The following is a 17,257-nucleotide window of genomic DNA, read 5'->3' as shown; positions in this document are numbered from 1 at the left end:
GCCAACAAAAGCTGTTTCAGGGACTGGGAAAGGACTAGTTCAGGCAATGAGGAATTGCTTCAGGCTGAAGGAGACACTGATTTTAGGTTGTGCTCCAACACCCAGTTCCTGGTGTGTCCAACACCTAACACCCTTTGGCCTTGTGAGATAACTTGATACAACGTGTGCAATAGATGCATCTCAGAGCAGCACCAGCACATCTTCTACTGAGGAGTATGTGTGCTGGCATGAAGAGGACAGGACACATTTCACTGTCCTTTTGTTGGGCAAACAGTTTGGATGATGCTTTCTGCTGACATTCACTACTCTGACTTCCCAGCTCTCAGGCTACTGCTGTTGGGTTCAGCAGGTGTTACTCTTGTGTAGAGCTTCTACCAACAGTCACTGAAATGAGGACAACGTGTAATGAGTAGGGGAATCTCAACTACTTTGAGAAAAGTTTTGAGATCCCTCAGAGTGAAATATTCTGTATTATTATTTTATTTTTTAATACTTTTGGACAAGCAGAAGAGAGGTCTCTCTTTAGCACAGCTGCTCTAATGGTGGACTCGAGTCTGTGCTGGAACTTTAAACAGTTTTTGTCTAGAGATCTTCAAGGCTGTCAACATGCTGCTTGTCCCACCTTGCCACAGGTTCCCTACAGCTCCCCATCAGCATGCTGGCAGCAAGGTGCACACAGCCCTTGCCTGGCCACACGTGGCTTGTGCTATGGACATCCCTCCAAACCAGCCCACCTGAAGTAACCTTGCCTGCTGCTAATTAACTGCTTCCATCCTGCTCCTGCTGGCTTAAGAAACCAAAGAAAAAAAAAAAGACTAACCCCAAGTTTGGCTCTAACCTTCTAACTTGTGTATCACACTGGGCTTCATCCAAGGCCCATTGGAGTCAGTGGGTGTCTTCAATGAGCCTTGGTCAGGGCGTGTGGTTGCAGAGGAAGGAGTGAGTAACCTGTGGTGTCCTCAAATAGCTACGAAACGACGTCAAGTGAAGACACAAGTTGTGAGGAGAGCCCATCGGATGGGGATGGGGAGAGTGAGACGGAGAGAAGAGCTGATGATTTGGAGCCTAAGCAGGAAAAAGCTGGAGGTGAAAGCAAGGACTCTTCCTCAGGGACCTCTTCACAGGAGAGATGTGAGGATGACCCACAGGAGCCATCAGCAGTAGCAGCTCCTGGCACTCAACACGAGGCTGACAGGTAAGCAGAGAACCAGAGAGGGGCTGTGCTTGCCATGACATTTTTGAGGCCTCAGGACACAGGGCACTGTTGAGTTGCTCCCGTTGGTCTGTGGTTGGTGCTTCACCTGCTTGGTGGGCAGGCAGCTGCTGACCTCTGTAGTCATGGGAGAAGGCTTTAAAGAGATGAATATTTTTTGAGTTACTCCTGATTCTGCTGGGGATTGACTCAGACCCTACACTTGACTGTGGGGAAGCCAAGTGAGTCACGTTGGGTTAGAGTTAGCTCATTTTTCCCCTCCCAAGTGAAGTTTCGAAGTTAACTTCTTTGCAGATTCAGGAATAAAATAAGATCATTGTTTTTTTCCACTTTAAGGATTCCTGTAAAAGATGAAGTTGACCACACAGACCTGGGACTGTGAACTTAAATGCTTAACTTGATACCTAAAAATCTGTGTCAAGTCAGCGGGACAACTTGTGTCCTGAAAGTTAAGCCCTTAATTAAGTGTTTAATTCTGACCTAAACTGCACGTTCTCCTTCAAAACCTTCTGCACGTTCTGTCCCGTGATGGATTTACAGAATCATTTTCCTTTTAGATGCAAACCCTCAGAAGATTTCCTTGCTGGCTGCCAGCTTCTCAGTGAGCACCTCTCAGAAATCCGGACCACGGGGGACAAGCATCTGGTACAGATACATTCCAGCCCTGTTTCAGACGCTGTTCCCTCTCTCCGTCACGGGTCATGGATAAGATTGCCCTGATGGCTCTCTGCAGGCTGTTCCCCACCATTCCATGGACAGCTTTGTGAGGAGAGGGGGGGGACGAGATGACCTTTGGGTCTGGTTTAGAATAGTCAAAAAAGAACGGAAAAGGGGAAAAAAAAATAAAAATGAAGGCTTCCTCTGCTTACTCATTCAGCTTACCACAGGAAATTCCTTTCCCCCTTCAGCCCCAGCAGTAATCCCAAAACCACAGGCTAAATAACAGCTGGGTGATGCCAGAGCATGGGAAACAGTGGTGTGGGGTGAGGAGTGACTGGTTTGCAGGATGACTGCTCCAGGAGTAATGGTGTGACCTTGGTGTTTTCAGCGGCACGTCCTGAACGCCGTCTGCCAGGAATGGTTCCAGGTGTCCAGCCAGGAATCTTCCAGCCCAGAGGTGGTTGCAATGTATCTCCAGGTTCTGGAAGCCATCCAGCCCCAGCTCCTGGCCATGGTGGTCAACCTAGCTGACAGGAATGGCAACACAGCTCTTCACTACAGTGTTTCCCACTCCAACTTCCCAGTGGCAAAGCTCCTGCTAGACACAGGTAGGACCAGGGTGTGCAGAGCCACATAATGGGTCCATCAGCACTCCCAGATGTGACAGTGAAGGAGGTCTAGGGTCTTCCCAGGGAGTTCAGTCAGGAGCAAAAAGAGATGGGACAGAGGTGGGGCTGGGGACCAACTCCAACCTACATGCAAGGGAGCCATCCAGTAGACAAGCAGGGGGCTGAGATCCATCCAGGAGGCAAATGTGGGACCAGTGTCTGTCCAAGAAACAAGGAGCCCAGATCCACCCAGGAGATTTGGTTGGGCTGAAGACCACCATCCTCCTCACAGCTCACCCCTGGGCCCTTGGGCTGAGACTTCTCGGGGACATCAAGGCTCATTAGTGTCCTTTCAACCCTGACACATCTTGAGGGCTTTGCAGTCTGTCTTTGGGGATGGCTCAGAGTCTCTGTGGCCAAGAGGTATCTCTCATGGCCCAAATCTGGGTGGGAAAGGGTTCTTGTAGCAGCAGGATCAGACCCCTGAGAGCATAACAAACCCCTCAGTGTCACAGAAGAGCTCTGTGTTAAACTACTGAACTTTCAGCTCATGTGGCAAAGAAAAGAAAAAAAAAAACAACCCTCAGCTGAGCTTGGGGGTGGGGGAACTCAAGCACTCCAAGAGAATGAAGGCACTTTGGCCTTTTCTCATGGGCCAGACAATCTGGTAAATGTTCGGGAAATGGCAGATTATCATACACATCTATAACCCCATTGTTGTGCTGCAGCAGTTTGTCCCCTCCTGCTGCTGAGAGCCCCAGTCCTGGGGCAGGGCTGGACCCAAGGGACTTGAGCAGTTGGACACTGCTGGTTCCTCATGGTGGGGTTGAAAATAGGCTCTTTGAGGTGAGAAGTGAGTGAAACAGAGTCAGGACAGATTTACACCCTCCCCCTCATTGGGTGACCATCAGCCTTCTCTTTCTGCTGCTCCCTTGCTGCAGGAGTGGAAGTGAACAGCCCACAGCCCCACAGCTGGGCTGTGTCCAGGGCATTAATTATCATCCCCCCTACTTTTTTTGATTATGGTTTTCAATGTTGAGTTGACCTCTGTAATTAATGTGTCACACTAAACACCTTTTGATCCTCTGCTAGCGAGACTCAATAGTTCACACAGATAACTCTCAACCAGTATAGTTATGGAAACTCCTGTTTCTGGGAATCATAGAAGCACGGAATAATTTGGGTTGGGAGGGACCTCTAAAGGTCCATCTAGTGCAACCTCCCCCCCTGCAGTGAGCAGGGACATCCTCATATAGACAGGTTTCTCAGAGCCTCCTCAAGCCACACCTTGAATATCTCCAGGGATGAGGCCTCAACCACCTCCCTGGGCAACCTCTTCCGTTTTTCCACTGCCCTCATGGTAAAGAATTTCTTCCTAAGATCCAGTCTAAATCTGCTCTTCTCTGATTTAAACCCATTGCCCCTCACCCTATCACTCCAGGCCCTTGCACACAGTCCCTCTCCAGCCTTCCTCTAGCTCCCTTCATATACTGGAAGGTCACTATTAGGTCTCCCTGGAGCAACTGACTGAACACCCCTCTGCTTTGTAACTCACTCTTTGCTTCCCATTCCCTCTGGCTGATTCTCCATGGCCCACCAGGCGTGTGCCACCTGGACCTGCAGAACCGGGCCGGTTACACGGCCGTGATGCTCACCCCGCTGGCGACTGCTGAGACGGGCGAGGACATGGAGGTGGTGATGAAGCTGCTGAAGGAGGGGGATGTCAACCTGCAAGCTGCCCAGGTGTGTCCCCACAGCATGGCCCCAACGTGGGGTCATGGGTAAAGTCATCTGTAAAGTGACTCCTCTTCATGACCACTGTTGTGATGCTGTAGCATTATTGTGTCCCCACAGAGATTTAGGGCTGGAGGGGACAGACTGAGGGTTCATTATATTGCATGTGGAGTATCAGGCTGAGCCCTCAGCAGTAGGCAATGAGTTAGAGTTCTGCTTCTCAAGAGTTACAAAAGCAACCCCAGATAAACTGTAGCCTGGCCACCCACCAGCTCCCTGTGAAAAGAGGTGAGAGGTGGGTAAAATGAAGCAGCAAAAAGAGAGATGAAAAGTTTGCAAAATAATTTGTGTGAGGTAAAAATGTAAAAGTCTGAAGAAGTGATAGCAGGAGTAGTGCAGGCTGGACCCTGGGGTACAGGATCCCCACTCATCAGAGGGTCACAAGTTTTGGTCTCAGAGATGACAGTGCCCTCATCCAGCTTTTCTTCCAAACTTCTGTAAAAGTTAATCCAGGTTTATCTTAAACTCCCCAGGAGGGTCAGGGTGAAAAGCAGCTGGGAGCTGGGCAGCTGCAAAGATCCTCCACATGACCATGGTGCAAGGGAGCAGTAACACTTTCAATATCTGCTGAAGAGCCCCATAGTTATTTAATATATTAATAATTATATTAATAAGCAACAATAATAATATGAAATAATCTGTGGTAATGACATGAGTTGTTGTTATATATGTACTATGTGATGATAAGTAATCTTACCATGGAAGTGTCAAGGCTTGACACTTGAATGGGGTTTGAGCAACCTGACCTAGGGGAAGGTGCCCTTGCTCATGACAGGGGGTTGGAACAAGATGATCTTTAAGGTCCCTTCCAACCCAAACCAGTCTGGGATTCCATGATAACAGGTCTGCTATCATCTGTAAGCAATGATAATGTTCATTCTTACTGTTACATCTCACAACCTGACTGAGCAGGACTGTAGAGCCCAGCAGGCAGGGAATGTTCAGCCTTTCCCTGTGTGCTTGCAGGGAGGACAGACTGCCCTGATGCTGGGGGTCAGCCACGAGAGGGATGACATGGTGAGAGCACTCCTGTCCTGCCAGGCTGATGTCAACCTGCAGGACGAGGAGGGGACAACAGCCCTGATGGTGGCCTGCAGGCAGGGCAACGCCGACATCGTCCGGCTCCTCCTGGCCCAGCCTGGCTGCCAGGTGACACTGACAGACAAGGTGAGGCTCCAGCACAACCACAGGTAGGGAAAGCTTATAGGGGATCATGCTTTAGAGGCAGCAGGCTCTGAGTGGTGATTTTTAAGTGGAGAAATAGAATTTTGGTCCACTTTCGAATCAGGGGGCTTCTGGTTTTAGTGCTTGTTGCACAGTGGATGGGTTGGACATGGCATCCCAGCCATAGCCTAGGCAGGAGCACCAGAAAGAAAAGCCCAACCTGGTGTACACTTAAAAAAAAAAAAAAAAAAAAAAAAAAAATTCTAGGCAGGTGGATTCAGCAAAGCTTTGGCTCCAAGAATTAGCAGCAATGGTTGACTCTTCCCTGAGAATGGACACCTCTCTGGAGAGATGTGTGGGACAGGTTGGAGGAAATCTCCTGCATGGGCTTGTGGCAATGGGCCATGTGGCTGCAAGCTGCATTTATAGCTACTTGGTTATGTTAACAGCAACTGTTTTCTAATCAAACTACAATTTTATCTAAGACGTGATGGCACTGCAGCCAGAAGAAGCAGGGTTGAATGACTTTTGGGTGGTTGAGGTTAGCCCATGGGGAGGTTTTAGGGGTAAAGAGTTGGTTGTGAAGCTGCCCTGGGCACCTGCTCACTGGAGAGCTGAGCAGAACTCATCAGTGGGTTGTGATGGAGCTGGGGGTGGCCGGGTGAGGTGCAGGGGGCTGGGTGGTGACATCTTTGCCTCCACAGGGTGGGAACTCAGCCCTGTCACTGGCCCACGGGGACATCGCAGCTCTCCTGCAAGCCCACACTGAGCAGAGCCCATCCCTCTCCACCTGAACCTGTGAGAAGACACCAGGATGGGGAGAAGGCAACAAACAGCTCCTCCTTGTAACTGCCCCACTGTGGCCAGGGCCAGCATCACAGCTTTCCATCCATCTGGGGCAATGAACCTGTCATTACCTGCATATCTTCCCTGTGTATAATTGCCCTCATTAAGCCTGCTCACCCCTCCCCAAGCCATGCACACTGCCACGGATGACACCACCAAGCTCTCACCAAGCTCTCCTGTGCACTTCTCTTGCTATGAATTTGGCAGGCGAGCGACTGAAACGGAGGAGAAAAGCACATTTGCAAAGCAATACTCAGCCTTTTGTAACCTTAGGTTATGGTTGTCCTTTTAATCAACTGCTTAACTTGTAGCTCATTTAACTTCTAAGTTGGTCTCCTAATACTTATGATGAGCTCTCCCTTACGCAGTGGCAGGCAGGGATTATTCACCCCCATGTGACAACAGACACGAGCTGGATGGATGATGTCAAGTATGGAATCCTGTCCATGTTTGCTCCTGTGGGCCTGATGCAAGAATTAAAAATTAATGCTCTAGGAAAATATTTGAGGATACCAGACCCAAACACACAGACATTGTTTTGCCTCTCTTTGGAATTACCAGATGGCTCTTTTTTTTTTAATTTTTTAATTAAGTTTGAGCTATTGGGGAGGCGTTGCCCATGGCCACGCATCCCGTGCTCAGGCACATGAGGGTGGATCCACTTATCCCAAGAAGATCACAAGAGATTCCTAACCCAGGATGTTTTTAATGTTGTCCAAGAGCTTCACAGAGCAACTTTGCCAGCAGAAACCTTATGGGCAAGCACCTCCTCGCTGCTTTCCCTTGTGCTCCAATTTCAGCTGCCCAAAGTACTCCAACATAAAGCTGTGCTGTGGTTTAGCTGCTGGAGTCAGTGGGTGCCAGGGCCTCCCCCACAATGGAGCACTCACAGGGTGGGTCCAGCATCACTTCAGATCATCACAGGGCAGGTTGTTTCCTAAGTTCCTCTGCTGCTGGCAAAGAGGGAGGGAGAGCTCAGAGCCCACTTTTCTGAACATCTTGGCATTGCCACCAAGTCCCTGTGTCCCAAGAAATGCTGTTTTCGTGGGGCTGTGCTCCATCACAACCTGGCTGATGCTCTCCATAGGCTTTCGTGGGCCTGGATGCCACCACCTGGTGGAACCACATCACAGCCCCAGATCTCCATGCTGGCATTTAAAGCCCATTTCCCTGGTGAGCTCATTGCTTTTCTTTTTGTTCCTAAGCAGAAGTTCATCCTGGACTCCTTTGGTTGCTTGTCAGTCAGGTCATATCCTGATGAGGTCTCTCCTGAGCTGCCTTTTCCCCTTCCCTTGTATTGCAAAGCCCTTGCTCACTTTCTGCCTTGCAGGGAGAAGAGGGCAGCTCCTTCCTTATGCTCCCTTTTCTTCATGTTTTCAGTGAGACACATTCACCATCTCAGAGGTCTAGCTGCCTCTTTTTTTTTTTTTTAACTCAAAATGCAGTTACTTCCTTTATGTATAAATAAACTCCAGTTAAACCATTCCCTGAGTTGGCTCCTGTGCCCCTCCCCATTGCTGCAGTGCTCTCCTGGCACAGGGATGCTCTGATGGACAGACAGACCCCTAAAAGCCACAGGGTGGGAAATGAAAGCCCCTGGTGACTGCACATACCTGCACCTCAGCCATTTTTGAGGTGTTTCTTCACATCAGTGACCCCCCTGAGAGGTCTCGGGGCCCTGAATCACCTCGCAGACGTGGCAAGGAGTTTCTTTTTTTAGCAGGAATTGCCCCAATTTGTGCTTCTGGGTGCTGAGCACTATCCAGCACCCAGAGCCAGCATGAGCACCCACTGCATCACCACCAGGCAAACAAGAAGAACCACAATACTGTTTTGTGATGATTTTTCTCTGGATTTTCTTCCTTGGCAGCTCTTGAGTCGTGGTTGTGGAGAGGAATTTCACTCTGACTCTCACTGCTTCCTAGAGGGAGGTGAGCTTTTTTGGCTTCACCATAATAAATGTGGGAGATGTTTTGCTAAGGATCAAAGGGGCTTTGGGAAGCTCCTGCTTTCTCCTGCCTGCAGGGATATGGAGCTCACTGCAGGGCATGTTGTTCTGGGGACATGCTGCAGCTCTGCAGCTCAGATTTTGCTGCTCTCCCCCTGCCTCCCTCCACATCCCCCTTTCCCATGTGTTCCCATCCCAGGATGGTTAACTGCATTTCCAGAATATTTATTTTTCATTCCTTTGTCTCATATTTACTCTTCTGCCCTTGAAACCATCTCCCAATGGGGACCAGGTCCCATGGAGCAGCTCCTCCACCCATCTGGACCCCAAGGGACCACAGATGAGCATCTCCTGGTGCCCAGCATCCATCTGTGGAAGCACAGGATTGCACAAAACCCACAGTAAATCCTTTGCAGGATCTGTGTCACAAAGAGCCCAAGAGCCTTAATTTGTATCTTTCAATATCATGGCAGAGCTCAAACTAAATATAGACAAGCAAAAATACATCCCCAGTGAGAGCACTATACAATACAAATGGAGACAATTAAGTCACAGCTAGGAAAGAAATTAATCTAACAATCTTTATGGACTCACCATCTAGGAGCTGATTAGCTATGAAGGGAATGAATGGTGAGAAACTCAGCTGGATGTGATTTTTTTTCCACTCTCCTTAGGGCCATTTCCAGCCTGTCCCTTTCTTTTGCTGCGAGGATGGGAGCAGGGACACTGATGGTCTGATCCAAAGCACCTCCATGGTCCTGGGGAACCATGTTGCCCTGTGTAGCTCCCAGCATCCATACTGGGACTCCCAATTCTTTGGTTTTTTCCCTCAAATTTACTGATAACTCAGAGAAAGCCCTCTGCCACCCAGAAGTTTTTTTCTCTGACCCACCTGCACATGAGCCTGTCAGGTGTCCCCAGGGATGCTGGAATGTGATGGATGGCAGAACAGAGAGGAGAAGGGAGGCTGCTTGTGCCACAAGGGAGATGGCAGAGGAACACCCACCAGCTCCACCCAAGGTCCATCTTGGGGAGAAAGCAACTCAGGATGCTTGGAGACACTCAAGGTCAGGTATGAGAGGGCTCCACTTAGGGGTCTGGTTGAAGATGTCCTTGCCTATGGCAGGGGGATGGACTACAGGACCTTTAAGGGTCCTTTCCCACCCAACTCAGTCTCTGACTCTATACCCTGTGTCTGTCCCATCCCCATGGCAAACACTGCTTTTGAAGCAACCCAGGAACACACGGTGTGTGACTGCAGGGGCTGTGCTGGGACACGGACCCTCCTGGGGCTGTGCTTGTCCACACCAAGCCCCACTTTGTCCCCAGAATCACACAAGACTCCCCCCCCCCCCTCTGCTCACGGTTGGGTGTCCGTGCCCACAGCAGAGACAACTCAGGAAAGAACCACCCAGCAGCTTCCCCCTCTCCCTGCCGAAACCCAGATGATCCCAGATTGTCCCTCCCACTGCAGGGGAGTGGGGCCTCCCTGGAAGGCAAGATCCAGGCATTAGGGAAGGGGAGGAGGGAGGGACAGACAGACAGACAGACAGACACATACACACCCCGTGTCCTGACATCAGCCACGAGAAATGCTTGGAATGGAAGCCTCGAGTCCGTGGAGAAACGTGTGGTCCCTGTGATCCCCGGACAAAAGGCAGCTTTGTGCTCAGTGCCCGAGGGGGGACACAAATAAACCCCCCCTGGGGATGGGCAAGGCTGTGGGCAGCCCTGCTGGGGGGGGATGGCTCCTCAGTATCTGTTTCAGGGATGAAATGATTTGCAATGATTTACTGACATTGTCCAAAGGAGCTTCAGATGGTTCATTTATCATTTGGTTCATTTAATTTTTTGCACATTAAATATTCTCCACCCACGGTGCAGGAGAGAACCCTGATCCCTCTGGTGGGGCAGGAGTCTGGGGTGGATGTGGTCATGGGGAGAACATGGTGAGGAGTGGCCACTGGCCTCCAAAAATGGGGCTGTGGCCACATTCTAAGAGCCAGGAGGGAGCCAACCACCTCAAGCCCGATGTGCACACAGAATTCTGTGCAGCTGGTGACCACCAGCACCTCCACAGTTCATTAAATTATGAGGATGTTCTCAGGCCTTGGCTCAGCTCCTGGGACATCTGTGGCAGCTGCCTCCCAGGCAGGGTGAGGGCTGGGACCTGCCTCCTGCCTCCTCTTGAGGCTTCAAGCTGGGGTAGAGGCAAAACTGGTGACCAGGAGCTCTCTCGGGTCCAAGTCAGAGCTCCCTGTACACACACAAATAAATTTTGCTTCCTCTTTCCCAGTCTTGCCCCTGCAGGTGGCAGAGAATATCACCACTTCTTGTTTTATCACCCAGAAACTGCCCCATCAGTGGCCCAGAGGTAACAGCTCAGTGACTGTCAGCAGAATTCCATATTCTTAGAGACAAAGGTTTGGGGGGCAAAGGCAGATTGATTTGCTGCAGGGACAGAGTGTGGGGCACATGGGAGGCAGCTCCACTTTGGGGTCTGTGGGGCCAACCTGGCCTTAAGCCCCCATGGGAGGGAGGGAGGAAAGGAGAGAGTTCATCAGCAGGGGTGAGATGGGCCACGATTTTATTCCCTAGAAATCTCTCATGGTCCCCAAGTGTCTCATCCTTTTCTCAGCACCCACCTATTTGCAGGGGAAAAGCTCAGAATCTTGCTTACCCTGCTGAGGCTGAGAGGACTGAGCATCCTCCAAGCCCCTCTGAATGAGCCACCAGTCCCAGGCTGAAGGCAGCAGAAACAGAATATTTTGTCAATTGCTCCATCTAGTGCCATTTCAGCAGAAAAAGCAGCAGAAGTGCAACACTGGGAGCTGGGGCCTGCTCAGGGGTCCCCAGCCCGTGGCTGTAGCTGTTTGGTGAGGATTCACCAAGCCCCTGTGCTGGTGACATCCCCTGGTCCTGCACTGGTGACATCCATGGGCTGGTGGCAGCTGTGTGCAAGGGGCTTAGGAACACACTGCCATCCCATAGGCTGCTGGGTGGGATGAAAAAAGGGTAAAAAAATACTGAGTGATTTCTTAATATATGAAAATACTCATAGGGAACATTATGTTTTCAAGGGCAGGTATTTCTCTTAAGTTTTTATGGTCCCGTTTTGAGGAAGATGAGAGAACTATTCTAAATGAAGCCAAGATCCTCAAGCCCTGGGTCTGAAAGGGAAGAGCTGATTTCAAAACTCTGGTGGGGTGGGCTCTGGCCATAAAGGAGATAAGGACCATGCCACCAGCACCCAGGTGTCACCCAAAGACCCAGGATTGGGTACCCCAGCATGGAGGATGTCTGGCACAGAGGGGGTTAAACAACACATGGGCAGCAACAGCCAAAATACCACTCAACTAAGGAATAAACTTGTCTGCTGGGCACAATCCCACATGCTGAAGTTCCTCAGACAGAAATCCCCCAGGGCAGGGACCACTGACACACCAGTGAGGGGGTCACCTCTGTGGAGAGTGGGGCAAACCTTGTCCTGGTTGTGATGGGGAGATCTGTGTTGAGTTTGCATTCCAGCAACACTGCCTCACAGAAGTGTCCAGAGTGTCCTTTATCCAATGGGAACAAGGCTGTAAAAAAACAAAACAAAAATATTTTTTTGTTAATGATGGGGCAGGAGGGTTTGTTGCTGTTTTGGGGAATTTATTTGCTGCACCTTTTCTGCTGAACACAAATAAACCACACCTTGGAGCAAAGGAGCTCCTGGAGCACTAGGAGAAACCCATCTTCTACACTTAACTTTGTTTTCAACAGATGGCCCCTCAGAGCTGCACATCAAAATGTTAAAAAAAGGAGAATAGAAAAAAAAACCAAGAAAGGGCTTTCTGAGACAGACAAGACCATTCCCCTTGAAAATGCAAAGAAGTAACCCTCCCAAAAAAGCACATTTTCTTCAGGAAAAATGAGACCTTTCAGGACCTCCTCTTTTTTTTTGGTCACATTGATTAGGATGAGATAGTCATTTTAAGCAGAGAGGCACAGCACCCAAAGCCATCAGGAATGAACAGGGGTTTCTGCTGCCACTGTGCATTTTCTTTTAGGTGCAGGAATTGGCAATAAATCCTGCTTCACCCTTCCCCCTCCCAGACTTGCTAAAGCAGCAGAGACCTTGGAGCCCACCTGGACAAGGCTGGAGGCAAAGTCAAGGTGATTCTCTTATCCCTTCTCTCTGGGAGGCTGCAGAACACGGATCTCTGATTTTTCTTTTTTTTTTTTTTTTCCATCCTAAAAGGTCCCATTATCACAGGATTGTGTCTGTCAGAGAACAAACTGCCCATTGCTGCTAAAAAGGAAAAAAACAATAACCATGACAAGTGTTCAACCAGACTGTAAATACAGCAAAATTAGGGATGCAGAGGTGTGAAACCGTGGAGAAAGATAATGGAATTATATATCAGGGCTCAGCACAACTGTAAAAACTAATGTTTTATACATGTGTAATGTTAAATTAATTCATTCCAGTTCTTTCAGGTGAAGATACATTAACTGCTCCATCTCACCATAAGCATATTACCTGAACAGGAGCTGTATGTGTCAGATTTCCAGGTTGGTAATCACCATTTGATTAATTACAGGGAACTTAGAGGCAATAATGTGATTCCTTATGCAGTACAAACTCATCCCTCCAGGCTGCCCTGCTGCCCACACCACTGCCTGAGCACTGACCAGCTCTGCAGGGACCATGCCTGGATGGAGTTTGTTCCTTGGAAAGCTCATGAGGTGGGGAGGACACAAGAACTTACAACCTTGGGAAGAAGTCTTAGCATTGGTGTAACTTCACCCATTCTTTGCAGAGTCAGCCAAGAAATGCAACAGCCATAAGATGAGGTCAGGGTTGTCCTTGGTGGTGTCACTGCAACCTGCAGGTTATTCTCCATCTTTCCAGGTGAGGAAGCTGAGGGAAGGACTGAGAACAGCACATGGACCTTCTAAAAGAAAAGGCACTGGCAGATGAGTCCTCAAGCTGAAGCACAGGAACCCTTCCCACGGGTAGAGAGGAGCTGCCATGGTGGTGAGTGACAGCTCTGAGGGGCTGTGAGATGCCTGTAGTATGGATGCTCCCCCTGTAACCACCTCCTGTTGACTTGGATTCAAGTCACGCCAAAAACTGTCACAACAATGACCACTTGGCCCCTTTGTTTTGCTCTGGGCACCAGATCCTCAGTTTCTTAAAGCCATTTTTGTTGGGTGTTCCCCAGACAACTTACCAGTCTGGAGCCACCTTGATGGGTACCTGGAGTGTCCAGATGGATGTGCACAGGATGGGTGCCTGTGATCATCTCACTCAGAACCTGCCTGGGCTGAGAGCCTTGGCTGGCTGTCACCACAGCTGCTTGTCACCACAGCCTGCCATAGCTCCTGCTCCATCATCAGCACTGCTTGGAGCAGCAAAGACATCTCAGGGAATACATTTTAACAGTGACTTAAAGAAACAAAAACAAATAAGCACACAACTACTTACATAATGGAGCTTTATTTAGAATCTTTGAAGTCATAAAATGTCTCATTTTACTGATCTACGTAAACATACAATCAGGAGGTCTAATTGCCTTTTCCCTTGCACAGAAATAAAGTTTTAAACAAACCAGAACACCTCAGCCCAGACAAGAGTAATGCAAATTTAATTCTCTGCCTTGGTCCTGTCCATAGAGCACACGTCTCTCCACAGGGTTCCTGGATTATCAATTAGTTGCAATATAATTTTTGGCAGTAATATACTCAACAGGCAAAGTGCAAATTACAAGAAGCAGATAATGTTCTCTCTCATTCTGAGCAATCACAAGTGCAAAATATCTCAGTCCATAAATTCTACTCTTTATGTGTATGAAACAGGTATGTGCAGAACAGGCTAATAAATAAATAGCCCTGGGAAACTTCATAGATTATATGTAGCAACATCTTTAGGTAGGAATGCAGCGGTGCTAAAAACATGATCTGGCAGAGGAATCCTTATGTTTTGATCCCAAATTCCCTACACTAGTTCTGAGGGCACCTCTCCACGTTTCACCCACCTGCCTTTAACTTCTGCATACCCGGGTACCTTTGCAACCAAAGGCAGTTTGTTAAGAACTCTCCAGTTTGCTACATCTGGATTTATTTCTGTGTGTTTATGATCTCTAATACTCCACTTGAGCAAAGCAAAATAGGAGAGAAGGAATCCATGGAAAATGTGAAGTCTCTTGCAGGCACTATGGACCGAACACCCACTAATGGTTCCGTCAGACTAAATGCACTTTGTGATCACCTAAAATTAAGGAAAATGTTTCAATGCAATAAGGAAAACTCTTCCCATGAGAGCTACTCACAGCTGGCTTGTTCCAGCGTAGTCCATCTCACTTCAGTACATGTTCCTGTGCCTCATCACAAACTCTGTGCAGCTCAGGTATTGTACAACAGATCTTGAATCTTCTTTCCATTTCATTCCAGGGATTTTTCATGTAAAATGAGCAGCCAGTTTTGTTCCCCCAGCCTCTTCCGTTTCTCTCAGCTACATCCTCATTATAAATGACACCAAATAGTCCAAATCAGAGCGAGCTGCCTCTTCTATACCCTGCTGTTCCTCTGGATTGGGAGATTAAACCACAATGACTTGGACTGTCAATAATTAATTTGCTCAGTTGCTAAGGCTACAGTCATATAATCACTGCAGGAATGGCTGTGCCATGTAACAAAGTTGCTGAATGTTTCTGCATCCCATCTCCACCTCAGAGACCTTGGGAAGTTCCCTCAGGACCTTCAGCATGCTCCCACCTGGCTCAGCTTTAACCAGACAAAGAGTTGATTGCTTCAACTGAGTGGTCCAAAGGGCTGAGGAACCCCCATCCACAAGCTCTGCCCTGGGGAGGGTGGGCACAGCAGCTGTTCCCAGGAGGACATCACCTCAAACTGCCACAGCAGCCTTCTGCAGCCATCACCTCACCACCACCAGGTATTATTTGGTGTTATCCAAAATTCCACTCCAGCAGCCCCCAGGGGGAAGCATCCTCTGTCATCCTTGAAAGCTTCTTCCTGCACTACCCCATCCAGGGGAGACTCCTGGAAATGCAAAACGTTTTCCTGGCTTGGATTGGCTCCATCTGTCCCTGAAGACAAGGTGCAGAGGGACAGCTCACCGTCACGCCTGGAACTGCAGGATCAGTTTGCTGAAGGAAACTTTTGTCTTCATTAAAGTTTCAGGATGAACAATTATGCTGCAACTTGGCACGACAGCAACTGCCTTTGTGTGCAACACGCCTGGCATCCATCAGCCCGTTGCTTCTTCTTTAAAAATATAATTAGAACAGAACGAGATAGGTTGTTGTTGTTGTTGTTCATGCTGCCTAAATATCTGAAAAGGCTCAAACATTTTAAAAGCCTTAAAAAAAAAAAAATTTCCCCTCTCCCCTAGTTTATTTTTCATGCTAAAGGCTGCAAATTGACACATCACAGTAATTACCTCTGACTAACTTGCATAGACCTACCCAAAGAGATAAACATGAGAAGTTCACATTTGACTATCAGCCTTACTGTGCCGAGCACAAATAATTTCCCAGAGGAGAATTTGATATTTCATCATTTGGAACAGTGGTAATTTAATTACATTGCTAATGTTTTCTGGCATACTTGAAAGGACAATTAGCATAAGTAAATCATGAGTGAGATGACAAGTCACTCGGCATTTATTTCTGCTCATCAGATGAGATCAGTTGATGATCTGAATTCTCTTTTGTGTGCGAACTGATTCCAGGTTCAGCAATTGGAACTGGGGTTCAGGCTACTCGGGGATAAACTGATGTATAAATAAAGGAAAACGGATATTGTTCTTTGAAGTTTCTTAATTAAACTTGTCCAGAGAAACCTCAAAAGCTACCAGAAGCAGGGGAGGGTGGGGAGAAAGGTTGATAAATGCAGGAGGCTAAATGAAGCTTGAGATGCTCAACGACCCTTCCTGGCAGTGGGGTGAACACCGATTCGGTTTTGCTTCTGCATCCCGCTCGGGGCTGAAGGGTGTTACAACAGCTCTGCTGATGGGCTGAAAAGATGGCACATTTATCTCTGCAAGTACAATGGCATTCACGACAACACCGTTAACGTTACAGTTCCTTTCTGGCGCTTCAGGATGGCTACAGCTTGCTCGTGAGTGACACCTTCCAAAGCTTCCCCGTTCACCGCTAAGATCTGGTCGCCGCGCTTCAGTCTCCCGTCGTCCGCGGCCGCTCCCTGCCCAAGGGCAAAGCAAACTGTCAGCTGCTGGCAGCCCCCAGGAGCCCTCTCACCATCTCTCCAAATGCTGATGGGATGGGATGAGGAGGGATGCAACCCTGAAGATCCCACCAGAATGGGGTGGGGACCATGGGAAGGGACAGAGCTGATCGCCCATCACTTGCCCAACCGTGCACACGGGTTGGGTGATGCACCCTGGGAAAAGGAGAACTGGCTCATCCCTGAAAAAGCTGAGGTGTAAAGACTGCTTCTGGCTTTTTAGGATTATGGAGAGGGTTTGTTAAAGCAGCATCTAAACATCCCCTGCCCTGGTGCTGAGAAACCTATTAAAATGTGGAGAGGGCAGAACTGGTGCAGCAGAAGAGCCTGGGAGCTGCCCCAAGCCCCAGATGGAGCTGGGCTCCACTGAAGGGTCTGACAAGCTCCACCAGAGCTTCAGCAGTGGCTCTTTTCCTCCAGAGGCCTCAGTGCAGCTCTCTGACCCAAATCCTGAGTCCTGTCCTACCCAGAGGTCTGCTCATGGTGTCTCTTTCTCCTCCACGGCCCCACCAGTGACTGCAGCAAATTCTAGCTTTGATTTAGCTGTGCTCACATCTAGAAACTTGTAGATCTAAGCATCAGTCTGAAGACACAATATATTCCCATATTAACACCCAAAAGTTGTAAAAAGACCAAATATTTGTGTTTTCAGCCCTGGAATTGCAGAAGTAGAGGCAAGGGAAGGAAGCTGGAAGCAAAGGAGAGTAACTAAAGCCAGAACTGATGGACAAACCAACTCATCACCAAGCCACAGGTACAGGGAGTTCATTT

At 48.8% G+C, this 17,257-nt stretch overlaps 2 protein-coding genes across 28 annotated transcripts in view; one reads left to right on the top strand and one right to left on the bottom strand.

Moving 5' to 3' along the window:
• Nucleotides 1–7,754, top strand: part of KANK4 (KN motif and ankyrin repeat domains 4) — a 33,214-nt gene extending 25,460 nt beyond the window's left edge. For all 13 annotated transcript variants that reach the window (XM_030455421.1, XM_030455428.1, XM_030455429.1 and 10 more), the window contains 6 exons: nucleotides 968–1,195; nucleotides 1,771–1,858; nucleotides 2,262–2,481; nucleotides 4,082–4,224; nucleotides 5,242–5,442; nucleotides 6,144–7,754. In XM_030455421.1, the coding sequence (XP_030311281.1) occupies nucleotides 968–1,195; nucleotides 1,771–1,858; nucleotides 2,262–2,481; nucleotides 4,082–4,224; nucleotides 5,242–5,442; nucleotides 6,144–6,233 (970 nt within the window). In that variant the 3' untranslated portion in view covers nucleotides 6,234–7,754. The remainder of the gene's footprint in view (nucleotides 1–967; nucleotides 1,196–1,770; nucleotides 1,859–2,261; nucleotides 2,482–4,081; nucleotides 4,225–5,241; nucleotides 5,443–6,143) is intronic.
• Nucleotides 7,755–13,702: 5,948 nt separating this feature from the next.
• PATJ (PATJ crumbs cell polarity complex component) overlaps nucleotides 13,703–17,257 on the bottom strand; it is a 147,002-nt gene continuing 143,447 nt past the window's right edge. For 14 of the 15 annotated variants that reach the window (XM_030455275.1, XM_030455278.1, XM_030455279.1 and 11 more), the window contains one exon: nucleotides 13,703–16,444. In XM_030455275.1, coding sequence (XP_030311135.1) covers nucleotides 16,298–16,444 — 147 coding nt within the window. In that variant the 3' untranslated portion in view covers nucleotides 13,703–16,297. The remainder of the gene's footprint in view (nucleotides 16,445–17,257) is intronic. The other variant, XM_030455285.1, reaches the window with a different exon arrangement.

The sequence above is a fragment of the Calypte anna genome, chromosome 8, assembly GCF_003957555.1.
Source record: "Calypte anna isolate BGI_N300 chromosome 8, bCalAnn1_v1.p, whole genome shotgun sequence".
NCBI lineage: Eukaryota > Metazoa > Chordata > Aves > Apodiformes > Trochilidae > Calypte > Calypte anna.
This window is presented reverse-complemented; position numbering and strand designations above follow the sequence as displayed.